At 40.5% G+C, this 17,987-nt stretch overlaps 1 protein-coding gene across 5 annotated transcripts in view; it reads right to left on the reverse strand.

The window, feature by feature from the left end:
• nbeab (neurobeachin b) overlaps positions 1–17,987 on the reverse strand; it is a 199,838-nt gene that overhangs the window by 93,351 nt on the left and 88,500 nt on the right. For 3 of the 5 annotated variants that reach the window (XM_084950036.1, XM_084950035.1, XM_084950034.1), the window contains exons 29-35: positions 17,331–17,763; positions 13,215–13,372; positions 11,264–11,387; positions 10,395–10,514; positions 9,480–9,607; positions 4,974–5,035; positions 838–902 (exon numbers count right to left, since the gene is read on the reverse strand). In XM_084950036.1, the coding sequence (XP_084806162.1) occupies positions 838–902; positions 4,974–5,035; positions 9,480–9,607; positions 10,395–10,514; positions 11,264–11,387; positions 13,215–13,372; positions 17,331–17,763 (1,090 nt within the window). The remainder of the gene's footprint in view (positions 1–837; positions 903–4,973; positions 5,036–9,479; positions 9,608–10,394; positions 10,515–11,263; positions 11,388–13,214; positions 13,373–17,330; positions 17,764–17,987) is intronic. The other 2 variants (XM_084950038.1, XM_084950037.1) reach the window with 1 other exon arrangement.

The following is a 17,987-nucleotide window of genomic DNA, read 5'->3' on the forward strand; positions in this document are numbered from 1 at the left end:
ACCTTTCTTTCTCAATAGCTATTTAATATGATAATGTATGGTGCTAGAAGCAGCAATAACTTAATGAATGCTCTTTCTCTTTCCCTTTGTTTTCATGAGGGGAGGATAAATGGCCTCTAAAGTGGATGCCGGATCTGATTGTGGAATAAGCTTAAATAAAATATCCACCTAATCAGAGCATTTTTAGCCTGCCTGTTAATGGCTTGGAATTCAAACAGCTGCATTATGACACATAGCTGAATGTTCTGTTGCACATACAACAGATACAATGTCTATGTCAGCCACGCCTTGTAAGGCAAACAGATTTACCAGACTACAGCTACATATACGTCTGTCTAGTTAAGCAGAATAGGTGCACAGAGATTTGAGTAAGACTGGAAAATTATGTGTCTGTCAGCAGCACCCTGGACAGCGCCGTGTGGCCCTACTGACTGAAGCTCTTTGTTCCCGAGCCAGCGGGGGACTCAGAGAAGCCTGGCTGGGCTCAGGCTTGAACCTGGGCATCGAGGAGGCCTGGCCAGATGGGTCAGCAGATGGGCAAGGAGGCTGAGCCGCCCCTGATCTGCTCGACAGAAAACACAGTCTGGCCACACCCAGGGAGGAAGAGGGAGGAATCAAGAAAAACACAGCAAAAAAGACAGAGGGACAAAATACAAGAGGAGGACCTGAGACTCTTATGTTATCCTCTCACAACAATCTTATTTACTTTTACCTCCAACAGAGCAGCCAAGAGGAGCAAGAGGTTTATGGGCAATCTAGTAAAAAACAGGGGGATTAGTAACCCAGTGTCTGGCCTTGTTGTTTAATCTTATGTATATTAATAAACTGATACTTTACCTCCCTTCATTAATTAGCTCAATGAATGCCAGTCCAGCATTCTTTTGAATCGAGTTCTGCCACTCCTGAAGAGAAAGAAAAAATATTTATTACTCACACAAGGACTGCCCGTGCATCTAAATTACCATAAAGCTAACAGAATAATACAAAGAACACATCAGAAATCTTTGCAAAGCACATCAAAAGTTAGAACAGACTTTGCATCCAATATGCAACAAGATCATTCAGAAAAGAGTGACAAGAATCACATTTCGTCATGAAAATTTTATATTTGAAACTGCAATTTAGATACAGTTTCATAGCTTGTAATTCAAGTACGTAAAAAAAGCATTTCGTTGATATATCCTTTGAGGAAAAAAAATAAAGTGATAGCTATAAAAAGCTGAAATTCTGCACCACATGTAAGACCATCCTTTCTTCCTCTGTGAAAAGATCTGTAAACACAGGAGAGATGTAATTGTGGGATGAAACTGTATCCTCTCGCTTAAATACAGCCATTTCCTCCATCCCTTACAGTGACAGATTACTGAGCGGGCTCACTGAGCCCTGCAGTGAGTGCCTGGAAGGAATCCGAGTCCTGGGCCAGAGTGCCAGCACTTGCTGTCTCACAACATGCTCTGGAAATGATTAAAAAGCAGTTTGAGCGCGCGCCTTTCACTGTGGGAAATTCAGCTCTCCTGTAACCTTACTGAGGTGCAAATGGAAGAGAAAATAGAGAAGGCCACAGTTCAAAGAAAAAGGGGAAACAGAAGAAAAATGAAAGGAGAAAGGGTTTTAGTTCTAAGGGCTAATAATGTACATATAACTTAAGGCTATTCACATATATAAAGGAACCTTTGAACATTGTTTACTGAAAAAGCATTAAATATAACTGCTATTCCCAACTGAAAGACTATATGGTGGTATATAATCTACATGCAGAAAAGAGGTACACACTGCTTGTTCCCTGTGAGTGTCTGGATAACATAAGCAGCATTTGTTTAGTACAGTACCAAAATAACTGACATTGACATTATTATGTATGGGTACGTGTTTTTGTACATAGTTGTTGTGACTGACACATACTGGTTCGCGCACGAGTGCACAGTCTGACCCTACGATGCGTTAAGTCAGGGAGATGGTGCTGACAAACTGCTGAGCATCTGGTCTCCAAATGTTCCCCCTGACCCCTTTCCTGTGCTACAGTATCTGCCTGGAATAGGCTGTTGTTGATTTGGAAAGGGATCATGTACAGCCAGACTTCCAAGGTTCCACTCGCACCATGCTCACGTGACAAAAATAAATACGGAAATCAAGGCAGACGTGACACTTGGGCAACACCGGGAAAGTGGCAGCAGGTCAGAGGAGGTAAAGCATGAACTAGTCAAATATGCTATCTTGTCTGAGGTATGCTTGTTGACAGCTGAGATAGCACTTCAGAGACTCTCTTTTTTCTTTTTCTTTTTCTTTTTTTTTAGCTGGAGTGCACAACTCCCAGAGGAGGCTGCCTTTGATTGCAGAGATTTAAAAAATCCTCTGCAGCCCATTTGAAGGAAATTAGGCTCGACGTGCAGCTCCTTAAAAAGAGATGTAATTCTTGATGTAAATGCAGACCATGACCACAGTGCAGCACCTCTGGCTATGTAAAGTTTGTTTAGTAGTTTCGCCAAGAAAAACGAAATTTTAAAGATGCACCAATAGTTTGGCCTTTTGGAGATGTCTGGTTACAATTAAAAAATAAAAAAGGCTTGACATATTTTTGTCTCATTATTATTAGCTCATAATTACATATCAAGCAGGCATATCCAGGATTACTATTCTCTTAGTAATATCCGAGCAGAACTAAAGTCCTATAGTGACTTGCTTGTAGCTGAGTTTAGTTTCCACACACTAAAACTCATTTACACTGTATTTGATATGATATAAACTTCATTTAGCTATTTGGGGGAAAAATGCTTCAGTTGGAAAAAACTGAAGACTACAGTAGTCTACTCAAATGAATTTGCTACAAGTGGCTAAAAAGTGCCATAATACTAAAGAGCAGGTGAGTTTGTTGAAACACAAACGATACTAAGTTTGATACTAAGTGTTTGATGCTCACTTGGGAAAATACTGGAATTCTCTATTGTATCTTTGAAAATCCTACCACCTAAAATCCCACAACTCCTGTCCCAGTGAACAGCTTGATGGCCTTGAGAGGCATCTCTCTCTTCCCACTTTCATCTTCCTGAAATTCAGCAGGGCACTAAGTATTTGTGGTGTTTCAATCCAACCTGTCAGTATGCGGGAGCCTTTGCTTTTATCTACTCTGCTTTGCTCAGTTGTACTCTCCACATCTGGAGGCCTTCCATCACTAAATCTCTGTGGCTCCACTCTAGATCCCCCCCTGTATGTTTAAGCTGTTACAAGAAACAGAGCTGCTTGACCCTTTCATTCAGCTGCCCAGACTGAGGAGAGACACATAGTGTCTGCAGCCATAGCCAGCAACATAATGATTGCTGTGATTAGTATGCATAAATAAGAAAAGGCAGATCATTAGCACTAATTTATTCATAAAAGTGACAGGTCACAAAACAGAGAGGGACTAAAGGTCATCTAAGTGCCCTCCTTGCTGTCTTAAAACATTAATGTTAAAGTATGTGAGGGTGCATGTCAAAGATGGCATTTTATTGTGATAAAAGCTCACCCTGCATCTGACAAGACTCGCTGTGCTTTCTAAAATCAGCTGAGATTCAATATGTGCTACCAAAGACATTAATTATGAGCTCTTTGCACTGCAGTTATTAATCAGATTAAGGATTGTCTCTGCTGCTTCTGACAGCTGGTCAGCACATATGAGCTTGGTTCCCTGAAATAAGTAATGAAGAACACACTGCTAATTATCTATTTTTACATCAGTTAATTATACCAGCTGGTAACAAAAGTGGAGTATATACATAGAGAGAGTGTATTATAAGGATGAAGAGCAATTGTTCATCTTTATCTGAACAGTGTTAGAAGGACACCAAACCATACAATCTAGTTTCAAGGCCTTGCTGTCTGATCGATATCTCAGCCTGGGTTTCAGCCCGCGAGCCCCTAATGGCAGGAACCTCTGGAGCTGCAGTAATGCTATCTGTGTAACGGGGGGTGGACTCAGACCCTTAACAGCATGCTGATGCTCTCATCTGCAATAAATCCTAAAGCTGGAAAATGCAACTTCCCACAGACAGAAAAGCAGCACAAAAAGGAGCCCATCAAAAACCATCAAAAGAGCAACAATAACTCAAAACTGGCTCCCCCATTTACGTACATTTTTTGGTGGAAAGCCCCTGAATAATGGCCTCCATATAACAGAGGCTCAGCTCCCTGCCGAAGAGCCCTTTGGACTATGGATACCATGGAGCACACTTCGTGGCAATCCACCTCCTCAAGACTTTGGCCCTGCAGTCTGGATCCACAGAGGCACCAAGTAATGGCTTCCTTATGGGCTCCCGACGCAAGACTGATGGGCTGACAGAAGGTATGTTAAATGTCTCCTGTTCTAACTGCTACATCAGGGCTCTGACCTTCCCTAAAACATGGGCTTAACAAGAGATTCAGAGGGTCAGCTCAAAGGTGATCAGTCACTTGCAGGGTTGGCATGAGGTGGAGCTCATTCTCTAAAGGAGAGCTTGGTAATAAAGCTCTAGGGCGTAGTGAGAAAGTCGGTAGATTCTCAGAGATCAGTGTGTGTCTGTACCATCCGTTTGGACAATTAGCTTAAAGAGGGAAGAGATTAAATAACTTGCTGTCTAACATGAGCCCTCAAAACTGAAGCAAGTCTTAACCATAAATGTGTATACTTTCAAAATATCCACAACTTGGACTGGATAAAGGGTATATCTAATGTGTACGTCTCTGTTTAAAATACATCTTTCAAAGTAAGAGGTGAGTGAACTAGGTTATAGCAATGACCATGTCTAATTTGCCAGTACAGAGTGTCAGTTTATATTGATCCGCAAGGGTTGAAACCAGATCCTTGCACGTCTCCACAGAGTGTTGGCAGAGAGTATGTTATCAAGAGAAGCAGAGTATAGAAAGGCCTATTAGACATGAAAAAGAATGGCAGATAGAAAAAGACAAAGAGAGCCTGGGAAGATGAAAACTGTGAAAAAGACGAGAAAGAAAATGCTCACCTGAGAACAAAGGAGCATGACGAGCTCCACCACTGAGGTACTTGACTTCATACACACTAGACCTTTGGAGATAAAGCAGATGAAAAGAAGAGACATTAAACTTGCATGTTAAAGAACATAAGCATACAACTGTTGGTATGATAAGGTGTAATCATTTGGGCAAACAAGATAATATATAAAAAAAGAAAAATGCATAGAGCACATCACCGACATACAGTACTCAACTTGTGCAAAGCTACTGTATATAGCCTCTTTTAACATTTTTGACAACCCTCCCCAAATTGTGTTCCCAATTTGCCTGTCATAAAATTGTAAAGAAGAAAAAAACGACAGAACAAAAAAATACATCTGCAACACATTTACATACGAGCACTCCAACCCCCACACACGCACATCCTTCACACATGCCACACGCTCACAGAAGACATTCACAGCTTCTTCCCACATCTCCATTCGGTAGACGGTGAACCACTGAAGCAGACAACTCTCTAATGAAACATGGGCAGGTGTGAAAAGCTCATTTGTAGAAACAATGGCTGCAACTGGTCTCGTATTCTGCACCTCCAGCCCTTCTGCTGCACTTGGCGAGAACTATTAAAGGTGCAATCATTAATAAAGCAAAGAAAGGAACTCTATAGTACTCATTATAGGCAGGCAGAGTAAAAAAACCTATGCCCCATGGATGTTGTTGTTTCATGGATGATGGGGTATCCACCAAAGAAGATTTCTAGGAACTTTAAGTTTTTCACAGTACAAATACTTAAAAACAAAATAGTATTTATGTAGTTGTAATGATGGCTTATTTAATAAAATTATTAAGAGCAAAATAGTTTTGCATTATACTTAAAAGCAGAGTTATCTTTGATATTATTCAGCTTTATAAAGTACACAGGTATAAAGAATAGCCTAATTATACAGAATAGCTTAATGAGAAATGCACGAGTGGCTGCTGTAATAGCACAGAAAACAATAAATAAAACAATCACATGTGTGTCCAAGGTACATTTGCTGTCCACATGTAAACACAGCAGCAGACCTACCTCCAAAAGTCCAAACACTAAAACTGCAGTAACATTTACATTGGTTGACACGCCTGTTAAGTATGGGCACTGTTTGAAAACAATGAAATATACTGATAATATTAATGTACTTGTGTATTTGTAAACTATGATATGTAAACATAACATATTAATATATTTTATAAATATGAATTTAATTCTAATTACATGACGTTTCCCTTCATGGCTTTTTATTTATTATTATTATTTTCTATTTATGTTTTATTATTTTCTGTAATATATATATAGCATATGAGTTGGATGCTTATATTAGACATGTGCAATGGGCTCAGGCCTCAGTCTGCTCTAAATGTTCTTGTTCAGGCAGGTTTTTTTTTTCTTTTTGCTGGGTTTTTTTTTTTTATATCTTGCCTCTGTGTGATGTCAGTGCTGTAGTTATCCCTAATATAATCATCTCAGCCACACAGCTCTGGCTCTAAGCTTCTGTTTGCATGAAACAGCCAATCAGAAAAAAGTTCACTGCCACCCTCGATGTCAGCAAAGGGAGAGGAGCTAAAACTGATTGTTTTAATAAAATAATGAACAGAGGGGCTGCAAAAAGACCTGAGAGTACTGAGATTAATAAGGATTATTTTGAACTTTGAATTTGAATTGTACAAGGGTGGAAAGCCAGAAATGAGCATAAATGGTCCTCTTTAAAGGTCAACTAGACAAAATTCAGCAGAAATGGTTTTACTTGTGTGATTAAATGGTATAATCTAACACAGAATGCAAAATATTCAAACCCTGGACGGATGGATCTTTTGGTCACTGATTCTCCATTGAGTTCTATTCATGAGCAGAGACTGTCCAAGGGAACATATTGTAAATACTCTAAGAGGATGTGACCCTTCTCTTGTACACAGAGTGCCACAGTTGACCTCTTGTTATAGCAGTGACACGCTAAGCCATAAGTCAGTCCGAACTGACACAGTAGTCAGGTGGCCAACTGACCCTGGCCTTGTGCTGGTAGACAAACTAAATGCATTCTATTTAAACATGGCCTGCCAGTCCTTTCCTGTAAACAGGGCAGGGTTAAGGCATGGGTGAATGTGGCATTGTGGGGTGATGTGCCGGCAAGCTGGGCCACTCAGGGGACAGCAAGGAGCAGGCGGCAGGCATCACAACAGCGGCAGTGTTCGCGCACAGCTCTTACCCAACAACTCCAAGTGTAAAGCTCAGGGTGCACACAACATAATTGCTGCAGTGACCACATGTCTGCAAAGGGGGTGAAGGAATAGAGTGAGGCAAAGGGGCACACAGGGCACAGGAGGGCTTGACCCCGAGCAATCTAAGGAGTGATGGATGACTGGTAATTACTGGTAAATGGAGCGCCTTTGCACTACAGCACAGTATTTCAACTGCGGGCCTGGGAAGGGTTGGGAAGAAAAGTAGATGACGAAAAGAATCAGCTCAGAATCAGCTCAGTCATGAACAGACTGAAACTAAGATGGGCTGAAGTGGCTTGATAAACTTCCATATCATATAGGTGTCCAAGAGCAAGTGTTGATTCTGTGTATTTGCAGTGTTTTGACTGGTAAACCTGCTCTAATCCCTGTCAGAGTTCACATTTCACAGACCCAGACAGGGTTAAACATGTCTAGAGTGCTGAGGCCCGAGCTGTCTATCTATGACCTTGTTTGTGGGGTTACAGTCTGCAGCCTGAGATCAGCTCTGGTTTGTCAGCTTGGTCAGTCTGCTGACAGACTTTGAGTGAAAGGGTAACAGACATATTCACACTTGTCAAGGCTTTGCTACCTGATTTTTCATTCCTTTCTCCTAACACTGAGTGAGTAGACCAAGCCACATGTGCATAGCATACTCACATTTCTATTTACTTATGTATATATGTATGATATACGGCTGACTTGGAGGAAACCATGCTTGTTTGTGGAACTTAACTGGTTGGAATGGAAACATTTTTAAAAAGGAGTCCGTAATACCTCAAAAGTCCTTTTCATGAGCGCAGAAAAGTACTTAATGCATCATTTCACCATTCATTTTGACAAGACTAGTTATATCAAATAAATAAGACCCCTCTTATCATTAAACATGTCAAAGCTGATTATTTTTAAAAGCTTAAATTAGATGCCACTAACAGATGCTAATAAAAAGATCCATAAAATTTCAGATCCAACACTGCAAAAAATCAAAAACCCTAACTAAATGCAATGTTATTCAAAACATTAAAATATTGGAAATGCATTGTTTAAATCAACTGGTTGTGTAAACAGTTAATGAATAAAGTATGCCCCTGGAGAAAAGTGGACAATGGTGGTCAGTAAATGTGGGTCAAAGTATTTTTCTAGGAGGGCTTAAATAACAGTCACAAGAGTGCGTTCTGGCAGCATACTGTCATTCTCTGCAAAGACCTTTTCCACCAGTGTCGGTTAGGTTACCAGCAAAAGAAAAGACTTTTGCAATCCGAATTCAGAGAAAGCATTTTGGGTGCAAGTCGAGAGAGCGGAGACCACCCGCGTATGTTTTGGACTACACACAAACAGACAAACATCTGCAAACACACACAGTCTCACTCATGCGCGTGCTGACTGCGGTGGCCCTGTTTTCTTGTGAATACAAGCCAAAACAAGCCTGGGGAATAGAGTGGTAGTGCACACACATGTAGGCATAGAGCCCTGAGGTTAGGCACAAGTAGCACTGTGAGAGGCTGCCAACCTGAGGCTTGAAGAAGGGACTGGAAAGCTTCACGCAGCCACCAGGAAATAGAGTGGAGTGCAGCAAAGAGATTTCACACTTCTGCAAACACTATGCACAACCAAACCAGTCAGTGCAGCTCTATTTGTAAAGTGACTGCTGTAATATCGTTTTAAAATAAAATAATAATTGCCATTAAACCTCGTGGCTGCACAGAGGCACGTCTAGGTCGAAACATTCAAGAGTACATTTTAATAGCAACAAAAATGACTCCGGTATTACAGAAACATTTAAGCACTTATACTTCATTGTAATAAAAATGTGCATGCATACAGATTTTACTGTGCACAAAAAGGTTAAAGCTTATGTAAACACTTTACCCTGAAATTAAAAATAAAAAAATAAAAAATCCCTTCTTCAATGTGAGCTGGAAAGAGTGAGTTGGAAATTTCATCTTATTTTGGCACTAAAAATAATGCAATGAGGTGGCAAAGGCTACCAACATTTAGTTCAAAATGAGATTGGTTTGACAGTGAAACGCTGATGGTTACAAAAACATCTAGGAACAATATGTGGAAAGAATTTGAGAAAAGAATCATGAAGAAAACAAACACACACATGCCACAAGATGAATGAAAGGGAAAACAAATTTAATCAGACCCCCAGCTTGTGTGCAATATCGCAACTCTCCTGTCAATGTCTACTGCATCCAAAGTTTGGCAGCTGGTGGGGTGACTGGGACAAAAATGTTAACAGCGCACTAAGAATAAAATGTGCCATACAACATCTGTACCTTCTATGAGCAACTCTTGTCCATGGCTGCCCAGCAGGGTGCGAGACAGAAAAGGCGCAAAGTCCACAAAGATCTCTCTCAGCAGGGGTGCGACTTTCTCCAAGGCCCTTTCTAGCTTTGTAGTAATGCTGTCAGAGAGCACATCAAAGTAGAAGTCAGAAAAAGAAATTAGACACCTGAATTTCAAAAAGAAAACTTGAAAGAGGTCATTCTTTTTGCTACACTATCAAGGAGCAATAAAAAAAAAAAAGGAGCAGTGAGAGCCCCACAGTTCACCCGGTGTGCACAGCTAACAGCAGTTAGTGTGTAGTCAGACTGTCAGAGTCAGACTGGTGGGTGCAAGAGGTAACCAGCACATTTCAGAGGATGCAAACTAAGCCAGATATCAATGAGATTGTGGCTGCTATCAGCAGAGATGTCAGTAAGTGAAGATTTAATGTTATTAAGAGCCATGTGAACTCACATCTCACTAGCTGTTTGCATTCTTTGTTGTGATATGTTACCAGAGTTGCACTTGAGATCACAGTTGTTCACTGCAGAGGAAGTTCCACATCTTTTAGACAATCACTCCATGCCTCTGGCTGACATTATCTAAGAACCTCGGAAAAACTGTGAGCTGGAGTCATGCAGCCATACAAACTGAGACGGTGTACAAGTAGAGATACAGTATATCTCCTATGTGTACACACACACACAGATAAAAAAAAGGACAACACGAGGAGAGCTGAACCTTGTTTTCCCAGCTAAGATGGACAGAAAGCTGCAGAATACAGAAAAACAGAAAGAGAAGAGGGACGGTTTATGTGTAGTGGAAACCCGCTTCAAGAAACCTGGGAAAACATATTCAGAGAGATGACACACTAGCATAAAGTGCAGGATGCAGGAAGTCTAGGTAGCTAGCATAGATGTCCTTGCCTAAGACACTGTCCTGCACCTCTGGAGGCTGTCTTTAATCCTGTCAGGGAGCTAAAGGGTTTGAGCTCAGGAGGTGTCAGCTTCTGACGTAGTGGATTCTGGTCTACTTCACAAAAGGCACTGAAATAGAGAGAAAAAAATAAAGAAACCACAGGCAATCCTTCCTTCATGTTGCTTTGGGACTTAGAAGTTGGGATCATGAAGTCATTATATTATAATAAAGAACTATGGTAATAATCAGATTTATTTATGGATTTCAGTAGACCGAAGCAGTCTATTCAGCTCGGCTGTGATCTAAAATATAACACAGGCATCAGTAGGTTCTGTGGTGAGATAGTACCATCATTGACTTCACAGTTACGCTAAGTGATGTCGGTGACTGCTGCCATGGCAACTGAATCTCTATTCCTGTGGCAGAAAACACTGAGGCAGAGCAAGAGAGGAGAGCGAGACTCTGGAGAAAGACCTCGGCTCTCAGCAGTCAGTGGGAGAGTAGATCTAAGGATGTCTGTCACAAACTATTAGAGCGACGGGAGAAGATGAGTCAAGGTCACAGCAAGCTGTACTCAGGGTAATACACATGCACATAAATTAGGACAAACTTTGCCACAGTGTTAACATAAAACCACTTTTTTGGTTTTTATATATACATATATATATCGATATATATATACACACACACACACACACACACACACATACATACATACATAAAATGCAGAAAACTATAGAAAATCTTGATTTAGCACTTTGAGGAAACTTTAAGGAAAGAAACACAATGTAGAAAAATCTACTTTTGGGTAGATTTTATACAGAAGTGACACAGTTTGACTACATGAGTTTGGCTGAATGGAAGAACTGTGTTGTACCTCATGTTTTCTACTGTGTCCTCAGGCATGGGGGCCACCGTCTGCACGGCCGGCAGATTCTTACTCGTGGCTCCATTGACAAAACTGGAGGAAGAGGAGGTAGAAGCAGCTGCGTCAGTGGCTCCTGCGGGAGAAATAACAGAAGCACATCACATTAATGCAAAGCAAAAATAATTTCAGATTTATACAGATGGCTGACAAATTAAAGGAAAGACGTCCATTAGGCATCTTATTATGATGTTAAGCCTCTAAGTGCTGCAAAAGCACGCTATGGCACTTGCTTTTGATGATGGTGGTGGTGTGTAACTCATTGGTGCACTTTCTGCCATATGTGTTCAACTGGGTCAAAATATGGTAAGTGTGAAAGCCATCACACATGGCTTGCATAACTTCTGCACTGATCAAACCATTCAGTGGCCCCCTAATGGCCTTTGAATGCAGGCATTGTGACAGTGGAAGAATACCACTTTGAATCAGGATATAAAATTTCATCTCAGCATAAAGGTGACCACCAAACAACTTTGCACTGATTTTTAGTGACCCCTCCCACTAAGTGAACAAGTAGATACAAGAAAACGCAATGCTATGTCTTATTGTGTTTTAACTATCCTTGTCAAGTACCAAGCAGAAATATTTAGGTAACTAAAAATAGACAGTAAAATGTGGTCAATTCAAAGCATTTAAATACTACCACAAGATTTGTGGAAGAAAGAAGCAAGGCCTTATTCAAAACCATTGTCTATCTTCAGGGAAATTCCATTAAAGTTACATCCAGTGCTTGTAAATGTTTTTAATGGCACACAGATTGAAATGACTGAAAGAAAATGAAGGAAGGATGGGAGGTTATAAAAAGCAGCCACAATCTGGCCCCTGACAGACTTCAGCCCAAATTTCAACCAAGTAGAACAAATTATGCACTTTAACTAAATCCAAGTGCAACTCAGCTGGTTCAAACTTGTGCCAGCAGGGACACATGGAACTGTTTTGTTTAGTAAAATGACAAAGATGAAGAATCAACCAACATATCGAACATATCGGAAAAGCTTTAAACAAGCCAATAAATTTGGATATTGTGACAACTGTAATTTAAAGGTGAAACCTGAGTCAGAGCTTCTTGGCAGCATAGTCGCAAATATAAAATCATTCTGACTGTCCTTTTGAGAGGTCAGACCAGTGAGAATGATATCATGTGGTCTGGGTGAGAGTCTGTGGATTTAGCTGAGCGCACACTTTCACTTGGGTACATTTCTCAAATTCCTTCACAAGGCCTCAGAGAGGAGAGTGATTTGTATTACCATTATTGTTATTATTATTATTATTAATAATAATAATATAGCACACTAAAAGGTGTTTGAAATCCTAATGCTTGTTTGTGTTAAGTGGGGTATTTCAAAAGCCAGAGTACACTGGCCCTGAGGTGAATCCTGCTCAATGCAGCACAGCCTCGGGAGAAGCAATGTGACAGCAAGGGGGGAGAGGCCATGTAGTCAGTCAGATCAGAAGCCATGCGCCATAAAAAGTCAGGGTATGCAAATTCACTTTTGGCAAAAAAAAAAAAAGAAAAAAGATTTGTTTTGCTGTACAGTTGAAGCAGATTAAAATTAGGGTGGTGTCTAGACAAATCCTGGTGGCTAAACAGCCATTTTCACTCTCAGAAGCACAGGGCTGCTTTGGGGAGTCAAAAAAGGTAAAGAGTGCCATCTAGTGATAGCAACAACCACCTGCAAGGACATCCAGGATCACATGATCATACACAGTAAAAACACTTTGTTCTATTCCTAGAATAGCATCATTTAACGAAAAATCAGGAGAGGTCAGTAAGATTACAAGTAATTGCAACTTGTAATCTTAATACTGAAGCAGTATTATGTAAATCCTAGCAAGGCTACTAGGACTGAGTGTAGGATTTGAACAACGTGGTTTTAGTCCAGTAACCTTGTTTGTAGCATACCCGTAGTGTTTATCATGCTTTTGGGGGTCGCAGAGGTAGCAGCAAAGATGTTGGGGGTGCTGCCAGTTGTCAAGCCTGGAGAGGTGCTGCTGCTGCTTCCCAGGGTGTTAACTGCTAGGCTGCCAGGGGAGGTTTTCTTCACAGGCACCACCACACTCCTACATCAAACACACACAGAATGTATCTTATTTATATATGCACCAAAAATGATGCATTAAAAACTAAAATAAAATGACGTTATTAAAAAACAGAACAGCTACAGGGTGTTGTAATTGCTGCAGGTGTATGAGATTCAAACTGTACATTATAAAAAAAAAATGCTAACACAATTGACTTATATTCTTGATTGAACAGCATTTTAAATATGTTTGGATCCAGAATTAGGCCTTTTATATTTGACATTCTGCTTAACAAAAAGAGAGAGTCATTTGTTTTAATAAACAGAAAGTTAAAAAAACAACAACAACACAGTAACAGTTCAACAAAAAGGATACAAAACTAAAGGAACAAAACCACTTACAAAAAAATATGGATGAAGCAAGACGGAAGTTTAAATCTTACAGGAATAAAAAAATGATGTGTTTTTAAATAAATTAAATTAGATGATAGCAGAAAGCAATTAGCATGAGCAAACCTGGTACCAAAGTCATTCATGTTTTAAGGGGGAAAATATCTGCATCTCTTACTCCTTTCTAGGGCCTGCCACTACGAGCACGCGGACACATTAGTCAGGGCATTTGAAGGGTAAACATCCTGCCCTGTAACTCCATCTTTCAACGTAATGCATGCAAGGCAAACTTGGACACACACATGTACACATGAGGCTTAAGTAAATAAACATGAGAACCAGCCAGCGAGCTACTACATTCCCTTACATCTGCTCTTGCCTCCAGTGGTCCCCTGGTGCAGCCTGGCCTGAAAACATCCCCGAGTCGAACAAAAGACTTTCCAGAAGCATATTTGGGAATTCTCTACTTGGCGTTTATTCTATCCAGAGCCACAGAACATAATCTGCTTCACAGTCAGAAACTATATGAAGGGTGTAGGCATATTATGGCAATTACTACTGGTTTTACTTTGTGTTCCTAGATAGACAGGAACACAATAGAAAATAAAAATGCAACCAAAGAAACCAAAAACTTAAAAACAACCCAGCTACAATCAAAAATAAATATGCACATACAGAAGTCAAATATTACGGGTGGCTTTTTCATATAAGCTACTGCACAGATCTGCAAAACAGATCATGGTATTATGATGAAAGGGACATTGTTTATTAACTTAGGAAATAAAGCATGTTGCTTAGGATGGAAATGACACTTGTGACCTTATGTAATGACAAAAGAAAAAGCACAGGCACACCATTAAACCACCAGACTCCTCAGTTCACATGCAATCTGACTGGCCAAGGATTAAAGATGATCTAGTGAACTTGGCTCTGCAAGAGCTCCCTGACAGAGAAGAGAAGGAAAGCTTGTCCTTATCGGGTCTGCAGTTGGCCTTTGGGTTTGTGAAGGTGCCAGATAATGTCTCGTCCAATCTCCTGCAGTTACTCTCTGTGACACAGGCCAGGCCTTTGCTCTGTCACGAGCTAAGCCTGTTGTCATCTGAAGCAAATCCCCAGAATCCTTCCTCCACAAAAACAACACAGACGGTTGTTGCTGTTTTGTATCTACAGTCACAGATCATGTAAAACATGCCCTGGGAAACAGAGTTTGCCTTGGATGTGTTTCAGGCTGTTTGGTAATTTATTTTATTTAAGTTTATTTAAGTTTTTACTGATTCTGCTCAAAATAATAAAAAGTATGATGTTTAATTTCCCCCCAAAAAATACCTCTCTACTTTGTCTTGACGGAGAGAGAATATTCAAAAAGCAGATATAATTGCGCATTAAGCAGAAGGTGCAGCCCTGGTGACAACGACATAACAAGCATACAATAACAAAAATAATAGTGAAAGAAAAAAGCAGTTGAAACTTACACACAGAATAACAGAACAAGAGAGCGCCAGGAAAGCTTGAAAGCCTCCTGAAATATTAATATCTCCTGGGATACAGCTGTGCTCTGGAAAACACTGATGACAAGTATCATTTATTTAGCAGATCTTCATAGTTCTCAGTGAAATATCATTGACAGATTTCATGTTTTGATTGCAGGGGCTTTTTGTGAATGTCCTCTTGTTTGCCACATTCACCCCTTCCTCACGTTCCTGCAGGGGCCTGCCCATGCTTTGGCATGGCCTGGGCATTACATTAGATCTACAGTATGTTGAAAAAACATGAAACTCTTTCGATGAATAATTCATTAGCCGGGTGCTCATGAATCATGTATAGATTATCTAGTGCATATTTTATTAATAGGATTGTCTTAATTGAGTTGCGGAGAATAAAGGAAGGATTAATCTTGAAATGAATATTAATGAGGTCTGCGGCTGTGAGGGATGACTGCAATGTAAAGTATGACCACAGAAATGTCTCCTTTGTAGATCTAGAGTAGGAATCTAATCTAATAGCACTTTATTCAGAAATACAAGGGATAAAGAAGCGCAAATGTGCTGTGGTAAAATTACACATGCAAATTTAATTTAAAAACAGTTATCGCTGCTCTTCTTCACATGAACAATCAAATATGTAGAGAGAGGACCAATAATATCTGAAATCTGGAGACTTTTAGCAGATGATAAAAGTAAATATTTGATTTTATTTTCATTAATTTAAATACGGCTTTCGAGGACGTTAAACCCCTCCTCTGTGAAAGTGTCTAGCAGAGGGGCCGCTGTGACAGCTGCCCCTGTGCACTCCACTTTCAGCCATTTTTCCCTCCTTCTTTTTGATGTTGTCTCTCCCAATCTATTTTCATCCTGACAGACAAATGAAAGGTCCGTCCACGGCTGGCAGTTCATTTCGCTGGCAGGTGGCAAACAATTAGACACAGCAAATAGAGGCTGGAGAGGGAGTGACATGAAAAGCATGAGACAAAGTTGTAAATGTGGTCTGGAGCCTTTGTGTAAAAGCATTTCAAAAATAATACACTTTGCCACGGCGACTCATTTCAGGCTGCCACTTTCCATTAAGGATGTGAGCGGTGAGGACGATGGCTGGCTGCGGTGTGGTGCGTGGCCACTTCTGTTCAATCTGTCATCAACGCCCAGGAGACCCCCACCCTCTAAGCTGTCCAGTTTCCACATACCCCTTCATCTTTTCCCCTATTCATCAAGCTCACCTCAACCCAGCTCAGCAACAGCATGCATTAAGGAGAAAGGAGGCCCCCATTGTTGCTCCTGACCCGGTGGGTCCTCTGCTTTCTCTCTGAGGTCTGAACGCAAAAAACTCTGACCAACTAAGTGGTTTCCAGAGGAAAGGGTTAGTTTTGGTTTGTGCCAAACAAACTTAAATTACTTTGTGAAAAATGATTATTTCAACACTTTATCAGCCACAGGAAACAGAGTTCGGAGGAACTGATGCTTGAAATCCCTGTAGAAGCAGGTTTGTAAACACACAAATCCAAAAAGATTACTGTGTGGTTTTATCTAATCCAGGAATTTAAATAAACTGCAGCAGACCCACCATGCCTCAGATACTCTTTTTAAACATAGGAATCCTTTGCTTTGTTGAAAGAATACAATACAAGTGGCCTGAAATGAAAAAAAGTGCTGCAAGCTACTTAGAAACCATTAGTGCTAAACTGGATGACTAAGGTAAACCCTGAGGATTTACATCACTGTTCTGCAGCCGCTCAAGATGCTGCACACATCCAAACATATCGACAGAAATCCGCTGATGATTCAACTCAAAGATTTTTTTAGGAAAGATCTTTTCTTTCCTATTATTTCTTAAAAACATGAAAATCAGACTCTTTTGTAATCCATCACAGTCGACATAAAGTTCTAATGTCATGCTTCATCCAGTGATGTAATGACAAACCAATGATAATGTGACTTTCATTTAAAAAATGCAAATCAAATGTTCACCTTGACAAATCTGAAACTCAATAAAGAGTGTTCATTGATTTTCGTGTTGAAAAGAAAAAGGAGGGATTATTTGCAATAATATCTTGGCGCTGTTTAGCTGGCAGAGAAAAACTGAAGCACCATCATAGAAATGATTCACTTCCTCACCTGTCAAAGGAGTGAAACTGCATGGGCAGCATGGCCTGGGCCTTGGCAGCAGGGTCTGGATAAGATAAAGGTTCCACCCCAGCCTCCATGACCTCCACTGGAGCTGCTACCAGACTCTTCAAAATCTCTTTAACATTGATGCCCTTGTTGGGCTGACTGATGCTGGTGACAGAGGAGGTCGGTTTCAGCACCTCCACACTAGAGGATTCAGACAAGCTCTCCTGGGACTTGTTCACCTCTGAGGAGAGTGTAGATATGAGGTCATTCACGACACTTGTCCCTCCAACGCTGTGGTCCACGTCAGACCCATTAAGGACGCTGGCTACCTGCTCCTCCCCGATCCCAGAGTCTGTGTGGGGAAGAAAGCTTTCCGTGTGGAAATCTTCTGATGGTACAAGATGGTCTTTACTGCATTCAAAAGTTGGAGCTGTTTCTGTAAAATATACACAGACAACTGAAAGTTAAAAAGGCTGAGACTAGCGTTACCAACATAAATATAGTACATTCATTATAAATGATAAGTCTAGTCATAATTTTTTTCATTTATGACTGACTGAGTCAGAAATAAGTACGGTCTAATGTGTGGTATGTAATGTTTACTGGATAAACAAGTTAATTATTCAAACTGTGTCAATCTCTACACTAAATAGGGCACCA

The sequence above is a fragment of the Perissodus microlepis genome, chromosome 14, assembly GCF_051167445.1.
Source record: "Perissodus microlepis isolate ML-2025 ecotype Zambia chromosome 14, ASM5116744v1, whole genome shotgun sequence".
NCBI lineage: Eukaryota > Metazoa > Chordata > Actinopteri > Cichliformes > Cichlidae > Perissodus > Perissodus microlepis.